The sequence below is a fragment of the Lutra lutra genome, chromosome 3, assembly GCF_902655055.1.
Source record: "Lutra lutra chromosome 3, mLutLut1.2, whole genome shotgun sequence".
NCBI classification, from domain to species: domain Eukaryota; kingdom Metazoa; phylum Chordata; class Mammalia; order Carnivora; family Mustelidae; genus Lutra; species Lutra lutra.
In genome coordinates this window covers 44,728,725-44,748,054 of record NC_062280.1, presented here as the reverse complement: position 1 = coordinate 44,748,054, position 19,330 = coordinate 44,728,725, and the positions used below count along the sequence as shown (strand labels likewise).

The 19,330-nt window shown below is 54.9% G+C and overlaps 2 protein-coding genes across 4 annotated transcripts in view; both read right to left on the bottom strand.

The window, feature by feature from the left end:
- Positions 1–4,611: 4,611 nt before the first annotated feature.
- On the bottom strand, positions 4,612–5,437 carry PRLH (prolactin releasing hormone). The gene is made up of 2 exons (XM_047720538.1): positions 5,338–5,437; positions 4,612–4,775 (listed from the first exon to the last, which is right to left on the bottom strand). Exons 1-2 carry the CDS (start codon positions 5,435–5,437, stop codon positions 4,612–4,614), a joined length of 264 nt encoding a protein of 87 aa, XP_047576494.1.
- A 10,171-nt stretch (positions 5,438–15,608) lies between these two features.
- The window catches only part of MLPH (melanophilin), a 40,932-nt gene continuing 37,210 nt past the window's right edge, over positions 15,609–19,330 (bottom strand). For all 3 annotated transcript variants that reach the window (XM_047722253.1, XM_047722254.1, XM_047722251.1), the window contains 2 exons: positions 19,085–19,185; positions 15,609–17,335 (listed from right to left, as the gene is read on the bottom strand). In XM_047722253.1, coding sequence (XP_047578209.1) covers positions 17,309–17,335; positions 19,085–19,185 — 128 coding nt within the window. In that variant the 3' untranslated portion in view covers positions 15,609–17,308. The remainder of the gene's footprint in view (positions 17,336–19,084; positions 19,186–19,330) is intronic.

Sequence of the window (19,330 nt, the reverse complement as noted above, 5' to 3'; positions counted from 1 at the left end):
CCAAGGCGTCTCTTGTCATGCTTGAGAAAAGCTAAAGGATAAATACAGAAATAAAAGCGTCTGAGAGGGCCTGTTACCCAGATTTCCACTCACTCTATTTTGTTCCTTAAAAAATTTCATTGGTGACAGTTTCTGACAGTAGTCAAGCCGCACTCTATTTCATATTATTCCCATGTAGATGCAGTACGTGGGGGTGAGTCCCCGGGGTGCCAGGCTGTGTCTAGTGCTCCCCTCACCTCCTGGCTGCAGCAGGCCCTGGACCCCCAGTGCCCACCTGGTGGGTCCCACCTTGGAGGCGGTAGGAGGCTGAGGTCACCCCTGGCCACTAGGTGGCGCTCCAGCATCACTCAGGACAAACCCTGGGGCTCAAGGGCCCAGGGTCCCCGCCTTTGCTCTGCTAAATGCCAGGCTTTCAGAGAAATTTCCTGTGAGTTGATTGAGGCAACAGGAAGTGGGGGAAATAAGGATGATGTGTGTAGGATGCCCACATATCTATGCCTCTTTCCCTCCTGTTTTGTCAAGTTCGTATTGCTGTGCTAGAATTTATTGCTAGAACATATCCTTGGACGGATTTCCACCAGGCATCCCTCTCCGTGCCCCTACACTGGATGGGGTGCCTTGTGCTTCTGGAGCTCAGGTTCCCCATCGCTCTGGATGTGATGGCTCCTCACCCTCTCCTCCGCCCCACCAGGCAGGTGGCTCAACCCTGCATTAGAATCACCTGGGAGCCTCCTTCGGCAGCACCCCTGGCCCATCACCACCTGCCCTGGTTCCATGGGTCTCCAGGGAGCTTGCGCCCAGGGCGTTTCACCTCCCCGGTGAACCTAATATTCTGGCAAGATGGGCAATGCCCCGAGGCCAAGGGCTCTGTGTTTCCTTCTGCGGGGTGCTCGGTGCCTGGCAACATCAGACACATGCCAGGGGCTCAACCAACGTTTGTCCAGCAAGAAGATAGAAACTATTCCTTCCCCCCCGAGACCTAAAGGAAAGGCAGGCCCTCCAAAACCAGCCTCCATCACAACAGACAGGGGATTCTGGAAGGGTCTCTGTGCCATGCTTTGCCCACCTCATGTCAGCTCCATCCTGGAACCTGTGATGGGGGGTAGGGTGGGCAGTGGGCGTGGAGCACGCAGAGAGATGCATTCCCCATGAAGACTCCTGGGAGAAGAGGTCTGCATTGGCCTCGAGTCCCCATGGGGGTCAGCCTGGGAGGCCCCTGTCCTGCCTGCCACGGGAAAGCTGCTCCTGCCCCGCTTAGCCTGGGTCTGTGCCGGGGTCCTCTCTGGAGCTGGGGGAGGTGTGTGCCCCCTTGTAGGTGGTGGGGGCAGGAGGCTCCGGGGGTTGAGACGGCGCCCCTCGGAGCAGAAACTTCTGCTTCTGTGGGAGGTGTCTCCTCCAACCCCATTGGAAGGGTCCCTTTCACATGGTCAGAAAGAAAACCCCAGGCCCAAGGAGCCACTGAAATTAAGGCATCAGTAAAGCCAGATTTCATCCTCAACCCAACCGCAGTTTCTGCTCTCTCTGGAATGTGACCTTCAGCCTGCCGCACTGGAATTTCCTGGAGGCAATCCTCTGAGAAACCCTTTTTCCCCTACCAGGGCAGCCTCACCTCAACAAGGCTAATAAACTCTGTAAGACAAAAGGAGCCTTCTCTCTGCCTTTCAACACCTTTCCTTCTCTGCACCTTGACAGAACCTCTCACTACTGGCTAGACTGGATGTGGCCCCATTCATGAATAGCTTAATAAAGCCAATTAGATCTTCAAATGTTTGCATTTTTTTTTTTTTTTAACAGCCCAGAGGACCTGACTCAGATCCATTCTTCTTCTTCCAAAATGTATTCCCAGGGTGCCCGGGGGCTCAGTCCGTTGAGCCACCCGCGTCCGACTCTTGATCTCAGCTCAGGTCTTGATCTCAGAGTTGTGAGTTCAGGGCCTGCGTCAGGCTCCTTTTATCCTCTTCCTGGAGCTCCCACTGGCCAAACTGAGGACAATCTGAGCACCCAAAAATTATTTGTAAGTGTTGAACAGAGAGAGAGAGAGAGAGAGAGAGAGAGATACCTCCTTTAGAAGAATATGGTAATAAATGTGGAAGGAATTGGAGAATCTTCCTGGTGCAAGGCGCTGGTGAGGACATGGGCTCCCAGCGGGGATGTTCAGTGGGTTGGGGGCTCCGGGTAAACCGGCTGCTGCCTCAAGCACACAGTGAGGGACAGGAAGACCCCTTAGAGCTGAGATCCTCCTCCATGGGAGGGTCGGCCCCAGCATCTGTCCGAGTGGGGCCTGGACTGTCCATCAGATGATGCAGGACAGAAGGGACACAGAGCCCTGGTGTCCCCAGTGAGTAACCCATCACACTGAGGCCCTGCCTTTCCCTCTCAGACCACAGGAAATGCGGGGACAGAACATGAATAAGGTAACCACCCTCTGGGGAACAATCCACACATCACCTCCCATATCATTTCACAGGATAACGTGTCTGGGCTCTTGTAAATGTCCGTGTCATGACAAACTAAGGAGCAATGCCTAATAGCAACAGTGGATTTAGGTTGCAACCTGGTTTCAAAAAAAAAAAAAAAAAAGAAAGAAAGAAAATAAGACGGCCAAGACTTTCTGGCCCTGGGGATTTTTTGAATATGGACTAGAAATTAGATGATATTACAGAATTATTAAAAAATGAATCAGGGACAATAATTTTATGGCTATACAGGAGACCGTCCTTATTTTGAGGAGGAACATATGGAAACATCTAGGGGAAATGTCACGATGTCTACAACTTACTTCCAAATGGGAAGGGGGAGAGAGAGAGAGAGAGAGAGATGCGGTAATAGTGGTTGAAACTAAGTGGAGGGTGTGTGGATGCTCGTTAGGCTACGTTTTGAACTTCCTTGTATGCTTGGAAAATTTTCATGATAAGTTGTAGGAAACATACAACCTCCCGCCCCTTCCTCCCTCTGGGACACAGAAGAGGTGCCGGAGTCTGGAGCTGCCCAGCCTCACGCCCTTGTGTTGTCCTGTCTGAGCTTCACCCTGAACTGTGAACTCTTCTCTGAGAAAGTGTGCAATTCAGTGGTATTAGCCCATTGAAACTGTTCTGCAGCCACCACCTGAGTCCGGTTCCAAGGCATTTTCATCCCGTTAAGCAGTCACCCTGACAACTGGCGATGACTCTTTCCTGCAAATTTTCATGTAGATCGGATCTTGCAGGATGTGGGTTTTTGTGTCTGGCTTTTTCCACCTAGCATCACGTTTTCAAGGACCCAAACTGGAGCATTCAGTCCAATTCCGTCCCTTTTTATGGCCCAATCATAATCCATGGTGGCTGGACCACGTTTTGTTTATCTGTTCATCCCTGGCTGGGTATTTGGTATTTCTACCTTTCTGCCTCTTGTGAATTGTGCCTCTGTGAACATTTCTGTATAAACATTTGTTTGAACACCTGTTCTCACTTCTTCTGGGGACGTACCTGGAAGTGCTGTGGGCCATATGGTGACTAGATGTGTAACTGTCTGAGGACGTGCCAGACTGTTCTCCTGGCTGCTCGCTCTTCCAGGCCTGGGCCAGCACCTGCCTGCCTTCGGCGCAGTCCTCGCCCCTCCCATCCCTGTGCTCACTGCACCCTGGGGAGGTGCCCACGTAGCAGGGGCTCATCCTTGGGAGAGCTGACCTCTGCCCTCCCTGGGGTCTCCCTGTGGCTGGGGAGGAGGGGCAGCTCTGCCTCCTCTCCATGTCTGGGGAGCCATGGACGCCCCTTCCTTGAATGGGAGCAGGGACAGCTGGGGTCTGGGGTCTTGCAGGCTTGCTCTGGGGCCTCCTGAGTGTGGCCCGACAGAAGTCCTGTGGTCAGGGTCGGTTCCTGAGACCCTGCGAGCAGGGTGAAAGCAGAGGCCCATGTGCTTTGGGTGTGGAAGTAACTGGATAAGCCTGTCCCCACTGCTCTCCTTCCCTCATGCTGGGTTGGAGAGGGCCATGGGGAAGGGGTCTACATTGAACGTACACAGGATTGGCCAGCAAACATGTGCTATGCCTGCCTGAGCTGTCGAATGAGATGGGTGTTACTGCCCCAGGGTGTTTAGATGTGGAAACTGAGTCTCAGAGGGAAGGGCTGGCCTCCATTGCCCGGTCGGAGGCAGGACATAGGGACATCTTGGTTGAGTTTGAAATAAGCAGCTCATGCTTCTCTTTCTCCTTGGAGTACTCAGAAAGGAGGTAAAAGGGACTGGGCTCAGAGAGGGACAGGTCAGGCTGAGGGGCTGTGCTGCCCTCTCCCCGGGGCCTCCTGCATGGGGTGGTGCAGTGCACAGCCTAGGCAGCCACTCAGAGTGGCCCAGGTGGAGGGCACACATGCAATAGGTTGCAGGTGACCCCAGAAGGCCCCAGCTCCCTTACTCAGTGTGGGGTGCCTTCAGGCAAGTCATGGCACCTCTGGGCTGCTGGGCTCTGAGTGTCCTTTCAAGCAAACGTGCCATGAGGACAAACAGCTCCCACATGGCTACCACAAAGACATGTCTAAGCAAGGCCAGCTGCTTTTATTAGGACTGGAGGGGAAGTAGCCTGTGGATCGGGGAATGCGGGGGGACAGCTCCACAATTATTCCTCTGTGGGCTGGGCTGTCACCCATCCCGGGCGGGCTCGGCACCTCCTTGCAGGGGGAAGCAGGCAGGCTGTCGCCAGAGGCTGGGCATCGCCACGTCCCTCAGGGCCGCTCTCCTCCGGCCGAAGCGTCCCACGGGCCTGATTCTGCGGCCCGTGTACCAGGCGGGGTCGATGTCTGGGGCTGGGAAGGAAAGGGTGAGGGCTGCACATGGGTGTGGGTGCTGTGTCCACGGCACGTGTACGCCGTGCACTCCTGTGGGTGGCAGGGTCAGTGCACACATGCAGTGTTCCCCCAGGGTCCCCAGCTCACGGCTCCACCTGCCCAGGCCATGCTGGGACCACCTGTGTAGCAGGGACACCCAGAGTGTGTGATGAGGCCAGTGCTGGACAGTTGGGAAGCTTTGGGAAATGGGAATGCAAACTCACCAGCAACCCCTACTCCCCCACCCAGGTACTTGGGCCAGGGGTAGGAAAGGCCAACTCTGGTCCAGGCCACCCTCGGGGGCAGGAAGCGACCACCTCCACCGTGTGCTGTGCAAGGGCAGGGGTGCCGGAGAGCCGGTGACAGGGCTTCTCCGCGGAAAAGCCTGGTGAACAGCAGGCCACACCCCTTCCAGAGCTGAGGCACCTAGCGATGCCGGGACCCCTGGTTAGGAGGTGGCCAGGCCCCAGCCATGGTCCCTTGTCCGGGGAGCGGTGGTGGCAGGTGAGGGAGGCTAAATCTGGGTGTCTTAGGCACTCACTGCGGATCTCCATGGAATGCTGGTGGGCTTGGCCGGCAGCCCCTTTCAGAGCCAGGCACAGCAGCAGCAGGCACAGCAGCCAGGTCTGCAAAGCCTTCATCCCCCCTGCTCCTCACTCAGGCCCCAATGGAGGTGGGATCCCACACAGGAGGGCGCAACCTGGGGCGGAAGACCAGAGTGATGTTAGGCACACGTGCAGGTGTGTGCTCACCAAGGTAGCTGCCCTAGATAATGTGAGCACTGTGTGTGTCTGTGTGCACAAATGTGTGTGCACACGTGAGTGCACAGCATTCAACTGTGCGTGAGTGTGCACATGTGAGTGCGTGTGTGCACACACGAGGTGTTAGGAGTGCATTTGTGCTGGTGTGCATAGGAGTATGTGCACGAGTGAGTGCATATGGACCGGTGTGCATGGAGTTGTGTGTGCATGTGAGCCAGTGTGCATGGGAGTGTGTGCACATGTGAGTGCGCGTGTGTGGGGCAACACTGCATTGCACACTCCAATCTGTGCTGGGGTGGTCCTGGGCACATACCTAGCAGACAAACCCAACTCTTTGTGAAATCTGTCACCCTCCCTGGGACCTCCTTGTCTTCTCTGTCCAGAGAGAGTTACCTGAGGCCATCATGTGTGTGTCTGCCTCTGACAGGCCTAGGTTTGCACCGACCCTCTGTTGTGGGAAGGATCCGGGAGGTGTATAAAAGTGGGTGCAGAGTGATGGGCTGTGTTGGACCTGCCTTGGTCTTTCTGTCCATCTGTGTTAGGGAACTGGAAGGATGGGAGGTCTCTGTACCGCTGTGCATGTCGTGCACCCAGGCAGGGAGGGCAGAGGTGAGTAGGCTGTGGGGGGTCTGATCCCAAGGAGCTCAGGGTCACTGCAGAGGTGTGGGGGCAACTTGCCTACCTCAGACACGGCCAGGGGTGAGGTGTGTCGTGCCTCTGCCTCTCGTGGACTGGGACCCTGGTGCAGGCTTCTTTCCCTTGCTCAGCCCAGGACCTCCGGACACCCCCCAGAGGGCAGGCAGCAGCCAGGAGATGCAGGGGAGTCGGTCCTCTGTCCTTACCAAGTGCATTCACCCTCATCATAATCCCAGATGCCACCTGCTGTGTCTCCAGCAGGTGGGACCTGCTCTCATGCAGCAGGACCCCTACCACGCATGGGGCATGGCAGCACCAGAGGGCTGTGGGCACCAGAGGCATTCAGAAAGTCCTTGTTCACCCTGCCGGAGTGGAGGCGTTGACCTACCTAAGGGGCATCCGTCAGGCTGACCTGGTGCCCCGCCTGCAGGCATCTACATCCTTGGCACTTGGAAGACGCCTGGGAGCCCCCTTTGCTTCAGGGAGGACCCCCTCTGCTGACCTTGACTTTCCAGCCTGTCTGAGCCCCATGGAGAGTGCTCATGGTCTGAGCTATTTAAAATGACCACCTCTCTCCATTTCAGAGGCCCATTGGGGTGTCACACACTGGGCAGTGTTGGGGTCCCCAGTCTGGAGGAACTAGCGGTATCACCAGGAAGCAGAGGAACAAACCAGACCGGCTGGGCTGTTTCTTGTTCCTCTGGGCAGGACCCACGCCAAGTGATTGGCATTGGAGAGGTTGGCAGCACCCAGCTCCCGGTCCCCAAGGACCTGCTTCTCTGCCGGCTAGAGATTTTTGCTGCTGATCCTTTGGGCTTCCCGGTCTGTATTCCCAGAGGAGTTGCACGGGACAATTTGCCTTTTGTCTCCACTGCGGACCATGCTTGAGTGTGGGGGCCTCTGGGCAATCTGGTGGCCCACAGACACACCACCCGCTGACTCAGGGAGCAACCTCCAGCCTGCCAGGGAGGATAGTGAGCGGGAAGGAGCCCAGAGAAACAGCGCGAGAGCTACTCACCACAGGTCCCTACGAGGGTGGCGGCGAGGGTGCTGCGGCTCGGTGGTGACCCAGACAGAGCCAGCTCACCCCCTTTTATAACCCGAGGAGGAGGCAGCCCACCCCCCAGGTGCCCCCCGCACCTCCCCCTCCCTCCCAGGGCGGCATCAGGACAGAGTCTGAGCTTTTCCCTTTTCTGTCTTCTATTTTTTTATAAAAAAACTCATTAGCTACGTGATTTGTCCCTTCCTGTTATATAATTGCATTTGGGTCGAGTGGTTTTAAAACACATTAGCCTTCCTTCTTCACACTGGCCCCTGGGCTGACGGCAGAGTCCCCGGCGCCCGTAGGGCCCGCTGTGAACGCAGCATGGTGGCTCGAGCCCCCCAGCCGAGCCCGTCCCCGCCCGGCACCTGCCCTCTGTCCCCGCCAGTGACACGCAGACCACCTTTGTCCTGTTTCCGTAATGCCCAAGATGCTTTCTCCTAGGCCTTCCATAGTCTTCACGATTGAGGTGTAGAACTAGCAAGTTCGTTACTGTTCTAAAACAAGTAAGTTAATTTTTATTGTACAATAATAAACAAATTTGTTTTTTATTATAAAAGCAATTTATATACATTTTGGAAGAATTTAGCATGTGTCGGAAATGAGGGGAACAAGCACCAGTCCCGTGGAGGACGTGAGTCCTTCAGCACATGTGATGTGTCTCCTTCTAGAGGGGCGTCTCCCTGCCCATTGTCAGGGTACATTCCCTGGATGTCTGCATTTTGAATCTCGCTGCTTCCCTTCAACAGGACCTCAAGTTGTGAAGAGAATAGCTTTAAAATAGCTGCATGATACTCTACGATCTAACTGGGACTGAGGAAGCTAACTTTGTGTTCGGAATGATTACAGAGGACGTGAAGGTCATGCGCGCTGTGGCAGGAGTGGCCAGGAGCCCCTTCTGGGGAAGAGGCCTCCTGGTGGCTCCCCTTGGGTGAGCGTGGGGGGACAACCCCCCACTTCATGCCTCTGTCAGACTTCTAGCGAAAGCTTCAGGGTGCACATGACCCTCAGGGTGTCTGTCCCACGCACTTCTCCCTTGCCCCGAAGCTGCCATTCCCGGCAGTGAAGGTTCTCTGGCTCCCTGGAGATCGGGAGTACGGGGACACAGCAGGGACAGGGCAGCGTAAGGAGCATGGAGGGGGAGGGTGGGCGGGGTCTTCTGCCCTGGGCTGCAGGGTAAGGACACCAAGACTGGATTCTACCAGAATTTCTGTGTCATCCGTGGTCAAAAGCTGCTGGTGCTCGTGGTGAAGAGTAGTGATAGTGACATAGGACACTCTCTCCTGTGGTGTGGTCCTGTCTGGGGGGTTCGTCTGGCCATCCCCACAGATGTGTGCGCAGTCCCAGGGCCCCCAGTGCAAGAGAGGAGCCGTGGGAGCACGTGTGTTTGCCCGTGTGTACACATGCACGTGCACATGTATGTGTCTAGGCGTGCGTATGTGCACGTGTAGGCGCGTGTGTACACGTGTGTTTGTCCATGTGTACACATGCATGTGTGCACATCCTTGTACTTAAACACACATGGTCAAGTGTACGTGTGTGCATGCACGTGCTTGTGAGTGTGTCGGACAGTGAATCCTCCCCTTTCAACTAAGTGGCTTTGTCCCAGTGTGGCACTGGCACCTTGCCATGGTAGGGGCCCTCCAGCAGGTGACGGCCAGCAGCAGGGCTGGGAGGCGGCACAGGCACTGTGGCTCACTCCCACCTGCCCTCCCGTCCTTGAACTGCCCGGCACACAGAGTTCAAAGCCATCCACGGTCCTGCCCTCACCCACCTGGGCACTCTGTGTTCTGTCAGGGGTTGGCAGATCTTATCAGCTCTGTGGGCCGGCATCTCTGCTGCGGCCACAGGTGACCCGGCCATGACCGTGGGCGGCTGGGCTCTGGTAGGGACTCTAACAAAACTGGGCTGTGGGCTGGACTGGGCCCCTGGGTGGCGGTCAGCTGCCCCCTGTGTTTCCAGCAAGCAGATGACTCATTGCAGGTGTGGCTCCTGATGAACTATAGAGAGGGGCCCTCAGACCCTGGTGGAGAGACCGCGGTCTGGTTTCCGTAGTCCAAATGCGGGAGGCGTGGCGACCCATGTGTGGGATCAGTGTCCTGCTGCTGGTCGAGTGGGGGGCTTCTGCTCTCCATCCCGCAGCCCCACCCAAGGTTGGCCAGCACCTGGGAGGCTCACAGCCCTGTGCAAGCTGTCTCTTTGGGTCTGCAACTATGAACTATGACCACTGCAGGGGACAGTCAGGACTGGGACTGCAGAGGCCGCTGGGGGTTCACGGTCACAAGGGATACCTCAGAGAGTCCACAAGAGCATGGTTGCCCTGGAGCCTCCCCTGGCCCTGACCTTCCTGAGGCTGGGTCTTGGGTCCCCACTGTCCTGCAGGAAAGTGCCACGAGTCCCACACACACTCTCTCTCTCACTTGGGCCGGTTTGAGTGGGTTCTGCTCCTTGCAATGAAAGGAGCCCACATTGAAGAGATCCTCCTGAGGGACTCACCCCTCTTTGTTCTTCATGTTGGCATGATCAAGGGGACCCCACTTTTTGGAGTGAACTGGCTTCTTTTGAGATCTTTGAACTTTTACCTCTAACAAGGTGGATGTCCAGGCACACGCAGCAGGAAATGTGATGATGGGTGGCTGTTTTGGGGCCTGGATTTGGGACCATAATGGTGCAATGGGTCAAATAGTGTCCCTTCAAAATTCATGTCCACCAGGGACCTCAGGATGCGATCTTATTTGGAAATAAGGTCTTTGCGGATGTAATCAAATTAAGACGATGTCATGCTGGAGTAAGGTGGGCCCTGAATGCAGTCACTGGGGTCCTTCTAAGAAGAGGACAGACACATGGAGACACACTTGGGGAAGGTGCCGTGAGGACAGAGTTAGAGATGGGAGTGACGTGGCCACAAGCCCAGGTGGCAGCAGCCACCAGGAGCTGGGGCAGAGGATGACATGGCTTCTCCCTTGGAGCTTCCGGAAGGAACCAGCACTGTGAGCACCTTGAACTTGGACTTCCAGCCTCCCAAGCTGGGAGAGAGTCCATCTCAGCTGTCCTCAGCCACCTGGCTCGTAGCGCTGTGTGAAGCAGCTCCAGGAGACAGAAGCGGTGCTCCATAAGTGTCAAGAGTGACTGACGAAATACTTCTTCCTGGTGCTTATTTCTAGAAGCAGCTAGTCCTGTGGCTTTGGCCTGTGTGTCTTAAACATGGGGTCCTTCTGGAGGCCCAGAAAGACATGCAGAGTCTGATGGGAAAGAGGTGGCCTCGGGGACAGGGAGTCACTGGAGTCCGAGCAGCAGGGTGGCTGTGGTGGTTGATGGGGGGTGGGTTTTCCGTCAGCGACCAAGCTGCTTCTGCTATAGAAGGCTTCTGAAAATCCAAACTCTTTTTTTGAAAAATTTTAAATTTAAAATCAATGTAATTCACATGTAGTGTATTATTAGTTTCAGAGGTAGACATCAGGGATTCATCAGAAGCATATAACACCCAGTGCTCGTTCCATCACCTGTGCCCCTGCCTGCCCATCCCCCAGTGACCCCATCCCTCCACCCACCTCCTCTTCAGCAACCCTCAGTTTGTTCTCAAGAGCTAAGAGTTTCTTATGGTTTATCTCCCTTTCTTGTTTCATCTTACTTTATTTTTCCTTCTCTTCTCCTATGTTCTTGTGTTTTGTTTCTTAAATTCCACATATGAATGAAACCATATGATAATTGTCTTTCTCTGACTGGCTTATTTCACTCATCATAATATCCTCTAGTTCCATCCACATCATTGCAAATGGTAAGATTTCATTCTTTTTGATGGCTGAGTAATATTCCATTGTATGTATATACCATATCTTCTTTATCTATTCATCCAACGATGGACATCTAGGCTCTTTCCATAGTTTGGCTATTGTGGACATGGCTGCTATAAACATTTGGGTGCATGTGCCCCTTCAGATCACTACATTTGTATATTTAGGGTAAATAACCAGTAGTGCAATTGCTAGTTTGTAGGGTAGTTCTATTTTCAACTTTTTGAGGAACCTCCATGCTGTTTTCCAGAGTGGCCGCACCACCTTGCATTCCCACCAATATTATAAGAGGGTTTCCCTTTCTCTGCATCCTCGCCACCATATATTTTTTCCTGACTTCTTAAATTTAGCCATTCTGACTGGTATGAGGTGCTATCTCATTGCGATTTTGATTTGTAGGTCTCTGACGCCAAGTGATGTTAAGCATTTTTTCCTGTGTCTGTCGGCCATGTGTATGTCTTCTTTGGAGAAATGTCTGTTCATATCTTCTGTCCACTGCAAATCCAAATTCTTGAGAACATTTTAAAGGACTCATCTTTAAGTCAGAAAGTCATTTCTCAAGTATGTGTCATATAGGAAGCAAAGTCCCTGAGAATGTGTCATGTGGGAAGCAAAGTCCTCGAGAGCTGAGATCAAGTTTTAGTGAGAGATGAGCAGTGGTGGGAGCATCTTCCTGCCCCAAAGGGCAGTGGCTCTGGGAACTTGGCATAATATTGTGATCAACGGAAATGGTGTTCTCCAACGTTTATACATGACTCCCACCCAAAGGGTTTCTAAGTTTCCAGCGTGGAAACTATTAGACCAGCTCTTATGTGGGAACTGTGCATGAGTCAGTTTTCTCCAGAGAATTGGTACCAATAGTGTGTGTGTGTGTGTGTGTGTGTGTGTGTGTGTGTGTATAGAGATGTAAGAAACTGGTTCATGTGATTGTGGGGCTGGCAAGTCTGAAATCTACAAGGCAGGATGACAGGCTGGGGACCCATGGAAGAGATAATGTTGCAGCTGGAGTTGAAAGGCAGTCCTCGGGCAGAATTCCCTCTTGGGAGAACTTTCTCCCCAAAGGCCTTCACCTGATTAGACGAGGCCCACCTACATTAAGAGGAGAATCTCCTTTACTGGAAGGCTGCTAATTGTAAATGTTAATCACACCTAAAAAATATTGTCACAGCAACATCTAGACTGGTGTTTGGTCAAATATCAGGGCACCATAACCTAGCCAAGCTGGTACATAAATTTGACCATCACAGACTGCTGTGTTTGCAGGGATATAGTCAAATGCTCCTTTCTCCAGTATGACCCTTGCTTTGGGATTCTAAGCGAGTCTCTCTCTGGGTGGACTTCACTGGGGACAACTTCAGGGGAATCTGGGCAGCAGGAGGGAGTAAAGCCCTTCTGTCTGGAGCTGGCTCTTTCCTGAGAAGCCACAGCTGTGGGGTAACATCTGGGACGGGCTTCACCTCCTTGCCAGGGAAGTCACCTGTAGTTTTAAATTGAACGTGAACATCCAGATGGATGTCTGGAGGGATGGGCATGCTTGCTGGATGAGAGATGACTCTGACTGTTCTTGTTGCCTTAGCTGGTCTCCATTTTCTGTTTTCTTCCCAACAAAACACATAGACAGCTCATAGGTCATAATAATTCTGTGCAAAAACAGCTCTGATGTTATGGGCATTGTGGGCCTGCTTAAAGGTCCCATGGCTGGCCCGCGTGCTGGATGCCAAGAGCCTGGGGATCAGAAAGCAAGCACAAGAGAGTTTTAGCGTGGCTTTGGGGTGGGTTATCCAGCCCCTGTTAAGTGGGTGTTTCCACTCCGTGCTGCAGAGACCTACAGAATTGTGCCTTGCTCTGTCACTGTGGTGGAAGAACACTGACCCCCGGGCACGCTCTGGGTACCTGGGCCTGGACCACAATGGGTCAGACACGAGGTGACCTGGGCAGAGTGCCTCTGGCTGCCTGCTCCAAGCTCACTTGAAACTCCGAGGGATCTTCAGGAGGTCTGTGCCTTTAGCTCCTCATGACGTTTTTCCTCTTTTTTTTTTTTATTCCCAAGGAAGCCCTCCCCTGAGCCAGGGACATAACCTTGGCATGTGAGCAGTAGTGTGAGCCCTGGAAAGGCTGTCACAGAATGGGCGGCTTGGGGGACCTTTGAAATTATGACCATCACAGCCCTGGGGAGCCTCTCCTCTCTCTGCCTGGGGAATGCTGATCACATGCATGCCTTGGGCTACCCACAGGCCACTGCCTTGGGGAAGATGGTCGCTCATGCCCAACAGCCCCCCGAACACTGGCAGCACAGTGACTCTGTGTCCATTTCTGGGTGGAACCCCGACTGCTGAGGACCCCACAGGTGTGGGATTTTCCTGTGCTCGGGCCCCCAAGTTACCGCTTGGCGAGGTCACATGTGCACAGCCATTGTTCCTGAAGCTTTCTGCTATGTCAGCACAGGCTGGGCTCTGGGGTGTCTGGCCAGGGCCACTCTGTGCCTTGGGCCCCCATCTCTCTTCTCTAAACTGGTGGAACCGGAGGTTTACTTGCACAAAACGGGTGTTCAGGCCTTGATGGTGGCAGGAAGGGCTAAGTCTGCTACTGGGTGAGGAAGGACAGGCACCGGGGGATGGGGTGTCTATGGGGCCCTGGGGCCAGGAGGGCAGGGGCAGCGTGGCTGTGCTGCAGGATAGGGCAGAGAGGGAGGCCGGCTGCCCGAGCTTGCTGCTACGCTCAGAAGTGAAGTGTGTGCCGGGGCCCGGGGCTCCCTGGGAGGCGGGGGAGGAGGCTGCTCCCCTGCGAGGGTGCAGGGCTCCTTCTGCCGGCTCTGTGTTCTCTTTGAGGGTCTGCATGGAGGGTTTTACTCCATCAGCTGCGGATTAGAACGGATTTCCCCACTTAGCTGGAGTGGGTGGAACGGGGTCTCCTCAAACTCTCCTCCTAGCTCCTGGAACCTGAGAATGCCACCTTATTTGGGAAAAAGGTCCTTGTAATTAGGGGAAGGATATCCAGATGAGAAGACCATGCTGGGTAATCGAGATGGGTCCTACATGCAATGATAAGCATCCCCGTGAGAGGAGGGTGGAGCGAGACCGGAGACAGACACAGAGGGCCCTGTGAGGACAGGGCTGCTGGCTCAGGACCGCGGGAGCCCCCGAGGCTGGAAAGGGCAGAGAAGGGAGTCTGTCCTGGAGCTTCTGGAGGGAGCGGGGCCCTGTGGACACAGATTCTGGACTTCTGGCCTCCAGCACAGTCAGAGAGTCAACCTCTGGTCTGAAGAAGCCCAGACTATGATGACTGGTTAGCAGCCCCGGGGCCCGTCGAGATCCGGGCTGGCTGCCATCACCTACCCAAGCTGTAATGTCTTCAGTGTTTGCCTAGACTGTGCGCTAGCGTGGGGCGACAGGCCTCTCTCCAAACATGCAGGGGGCAGGCAGTGCAGGGGTGGAGGGTGGCCAAGAGCGCAGGCGGCTGGGCGGCGGTGGTGGTGGCCAGACTCGAGAGAGACTGGTGTGCTGCCCTTGCCCTCGCCAGCCCTGCTGCAGAAGTCGGGGACAGAGGCCAGGAGTCGCCATTCCCCCGGAGGGGGTTGGACGGCAAATATTCAGCTCTGTTGTTGTAGCACAAAAACAACACAGACAACAAAGAAGCTTATGGATATGGCCAGACTGGTGGAGCCAGGCCTTCACCACGGGGTGGGTGTCTTCAGGCGGAGCAGGAGCAGGGGGCTTTGGAGAAAAGAGGAGGGGCTGGCCTGCCTTGGATGAGGTCCCTCAAACCGACAGGCCTCACGAGGTTCCCAGAGGCTTGTTGGGAAGGCCAGAGGATCTGGGCAGTGGGGCGCCTGGTGACCCTCCTGACGCCCTGGGCTGTCCCCACAGGACGGTAGCTGGAGCGGCCAGTGCTCCCCGGGGTTGCAGGTTCATAAGTCACAGACAAGGTCTCCGCAGAGCAACAAGCCGCGGGTCACCAACATGTGTGCGCGTAGACAGTACTGAGCCACGTGACGGTCGGAGACTCAGCAGCTTTATCAAAAGGTGGGCGACGTGTCTGTGAGCAGCAGAGTATTCGGAGGTCATGGAAAGAACCGCGTGGAACATTCCACAGAGCCAGGTTCTCCTGACAGAGTGTGGGGTGAAGGAGAGGAATACGGGACGAGCCCCGGAGGGCTGGAGTGCACACAAGTGGGCACAGAGAGCAGCCGGGGGGCGAGACCCTGTTCAGCTGGAAGGGCGGCGTGGAGATGCCAGGGGAGGTGATGGCTGGTCTCTGGTGTGGTACTGGCCACACTTCCAGCCCACAGGTGCCCGAAGGCAGGGAGCTCAGTGGACATGGAAAGGCGCTCCGGCATCCAGGGGGCTTGAGGGACCCATGCAGGGGGCGGGGAGAGACGTGGTCCCAGGCAACCTTGCTGAGGACGCGCCAGATCAGCACCAATCCCGGGGCCTCCTGCACTGTGGGGGTGCTCTGCGGGGCCGCCGAGGGCACGAATGCTTGTTCCACCTGACGGGCACAGGGACAATTCACAGGCCCGAGAAGGCCACTCTGAAAGAGGAGACTGGTACGTCTGAGTTTGAAGTTGTCAGCACTCAAATTAGCAGTGGAGGAATGCGGCTAATGGGGGGCTGGGGTACAGGCAAGTAGGATGAGGGACCCACTGTCTTATTCCATCAACACTCAGGGACACACCAGGGCCAGTGGGCTGTCTCTCTGACTCCTGTGAACTCACAGTGACTTTAGCTTACTTTGGGAATAAGGAGAGGTGTGCCAAAAAAGAAACTGATCCCCTTTCATTTGTAGGAACCTTTCCATCATTGAGCAGTGAGTCAGGAGCTATGTATTTCAGCAGCTTCCAACCCGGGAAGGGGCATCAGGTCTGTCTTTTCTACAGGTCCAGCACAACCTGTAGCCTGGTTGTTCGGATTGACCCAGAAGCTGATTCCTGAACCCAGTGGGCCAGCCCAGGGATGGCGTCTCCTCTGCACCGGCTGTGTTTTGGGCTCAGTGAACGTGCCAAGCTTGCGGTACAGGGTCTGCGTGGTGGTGGGGTGGAGCTCTGTCCAGCGTCAGGGCAGAAGACGGGCTCGCTAGCCAAGGCTCCGGGTACCACTTCTCCATCTGCTTCCAGTTCCCTTTTCATTTGAACACAAACACCAGGCAATTTAAGAGAGAAATGTCAAAGCTGGCCCAAAGTCACTTTAGAAAGTAACAGAGGATCACATGGTGGCTTCTCGCTGCAGGAGAGGAGCCTCACACTCAGGGCTGTGTCCTCCTCTACAAAATGGGCCTAAATTTAATCCAAGGATTAAACACATGAGTCCCTGTGAAGCATGTACCGCTGCTCAGTTTTGGGGGGGGGGGTGTTTCCAATTATAGTTACTGCTCCAAGGCAGCCCCAAGGGTCGCAGCGGGCTCCTCTGAAAACTGGGGAAGCCACATAGACACCCAGAAGTGACAGTGAATGCCAGACTGTCCCAGATGGAGAAGGACTTTGAGCTCAGGACAGTATGGATGGCAGGTGGCTGGAGGTGGCCGGCAGGCATCCCTGACTGCCCCTGGCCCTCTGTCCCGCTGAATGTCACCACAGCAGTGGCAGCCCCGGGCCAGCCCCCAGCCTCTCACATACCTGCCCAGGGCTCCAGCATCTGCCTCTCCCACAGGTCCTCTGCATCTGCCCTGGACACAGGTCAGAGGCCCACCTGCTGCCCTGTGCTCGTGCTGCCCTTGACCACAGAGGAATTTCTCCTGGTCTGTGAACCACAGGGGACCCACAGAATAGCTGTGAGAGGTTCAGTGAGGCCAGCTGGCCATGAGTTCAGTCATTCATCTTGATACCCGATTTCCTTGCATGCGTGCACACACACGTGCACACAGAAACACACAGAGCACCTGCTTGTGCTCTGACACCGTGTGGGGAACACACAGAGGGTGCAGCACCGAGCCAGCAGGGAAAGGGCTAAAAGATCACACCGAGAACATTCTTCTTGTATCCTTCAAAAAGTTTAACACCATCCTAAAGAAAAAACATGTCAGTTTAGATGTTTCTCACGGGTCAGAGCAGGCCAGCAAGGGTGGGGGCAGAGGTTGTCCGTGAACGTGAGTGAGGAGCAGAGGGTCTGGGAAAGCTGTCCCCTCGCAGATGGAGTTCCCTTATGGACGGTGTTGTGTCCTGTCTCTCCTGGACCATGTGCACCATGGAGCACGGGGCAGATTGGAGGGACGGGATGGTGAGCAGAGGGGAAGTGAGGGGAGGGCCCCTGGGTTGCTCCATCTTGTTCCAACAAACTTCCCCCTTCAGGGCTGGTAGGTCATCACAGGTTTCTGTGGAGCACAAATACACACGCACATAGTTGTGCACAGACGGGTGTGCACAGACATATATGTGGGCATGCACACACAGATAAATGAGTGTGTACACGCACAGGCATGTACACATGCACAGAGACACACGTGGGCATGCACACACAGACATAAAAGTGTGCACACACACAGACATGGGGCACACACAGATGTACATGTGTGCACACACAGGAGTACACACAGCAACAAACATATGAATGTGTGCACACGCATAGACACATGGGCATGCACAGATGTACACATGCCGCACACACACAGGAGTGCACCCAGCAACACAGACATGAGCATGTGCACATGCACAGACACATGGGCACGCACACAGACATACGAGGGTGCACACACAGGAGTGCACACACACAGAGAGACATACGTGGACATGCACACACAGGCAGGAATGTGTCCACACACGCAGACACAAGTGGGCCCGTACATAGACATATGAGTGTGTATACATAGGAGGGTGCACACACACAGACACAGGGGCACACAAACACAGACGTACACTTGTACACACACATACACATGAATGCACACAGCAACACAGACACATGTACATGTTGGTCAGAAGGTGCTGGTTAGTCCCCATGGGACTTCTGCAGTGTCTCTGACTCTGGTCCCCCAGCTGTGATGCTGGGTCAGAGGCACCTGCCCCTCATCAGAGGGGGTGTATAGATAGAAAGTATCTGAAAACTTAAGGCTCTGAAACCCAGGGAGGTATTTTCGAACTTGAAAGCATTTAGACTTTCAAGTCCCTGTTGGCCAGTTTCTTACTAATGGTCACCAGCCCTCTGTCAGGCCCGCAGGCACCTCTACCCTTCCCCAGCAACCCCTACACATGTCCTCGTCCCCTTGTTGGGGTGACCTAAAGACGGCAAGCCACCCCTCCCCATCTGCCAGTATAAGCTCACACAGTTAGGAACAGCCTTTCCCCACCTTCGTGCGTCCCTAGTGTGAGATGCTTGGAAACCCTTTTAAAAATGGAGTTTGCGGAGAGAATACAGCGCCTGTGGGAGTGGACAGCCACTGGGGTCATGGGGCGTTTGGGCCTTGACTGCAGCCACTGGCCCCAAGTCATCAAGCCCATCTATAGGACATGGGCATGACCTGGAGGTCCCCAGAGATGACCTCTTCTGAGCTGTCACAGAGCCACAGGTGTGAGGTGCTGTTGGACAGGCAGCGTCCACGCAGGGGAGCGGGAGCCTTCCCAGGTTCTCGTGAGGGGCTGCCAGCCCAGGTGTTCTGCAGAGCGCTCTCTCCCATGGCCCCTGGGGACAGCCTTGACCCCAACATCTGCACACATGGTTTGCTGAATTAGCTTTACTGCACGGCTGAGCTGCTGGGGCTGAGGAAAGTGTCTTCACTGCCTCGTGCGCTGTCCCCTCCCCTGTGTCCTCTCTCTCATGGACAGTCCCCTCCCCTGAGTGTCCTCACTGTCTTGTGGGTGGTCCCCTCCCCTGAGTGTACTCTCTCTGTCACGGATGGTCCCCTTCCCCAAGCCAAGACTCAGTCCAGGGTAAGTGGAGACCCCTATCACTGGTATATTCTGGTATCTTTAAGAAACGTTTTCAATTTTTTTTTAAGTCTTTGGTTGATTTCACTCTTGTTAGTTTCTCCCATTTTCTCTGCTCTGGAGTCCTAATGCCAGCACGGAAACTAGAGAAGGGGCCCCGGGGCTTTAAAGACGCCTCAGGAGGGAGGAGACGGGCTTACCGCAAAGCTGTGGTTGGCCACCCCCTTCCTGCTGTTGGGGTTTCTCTGTGTCAGGGACCCGCGGTACACCGACTGCCGATGAAAGGAGGTCCCGTCTTTACCTTCAGGGAGCGCAGGAGAAAACAGTTTAGTGCTACTCTTTCTCCCTTGCCTTGGAGCGAGCGTTAAAACCCTATCTCATGGTGGCGGCAGAAATGCTCCCTCGAGTGAAACACAGAACGCACGGCATTTCCTTCAGTTCTGTGA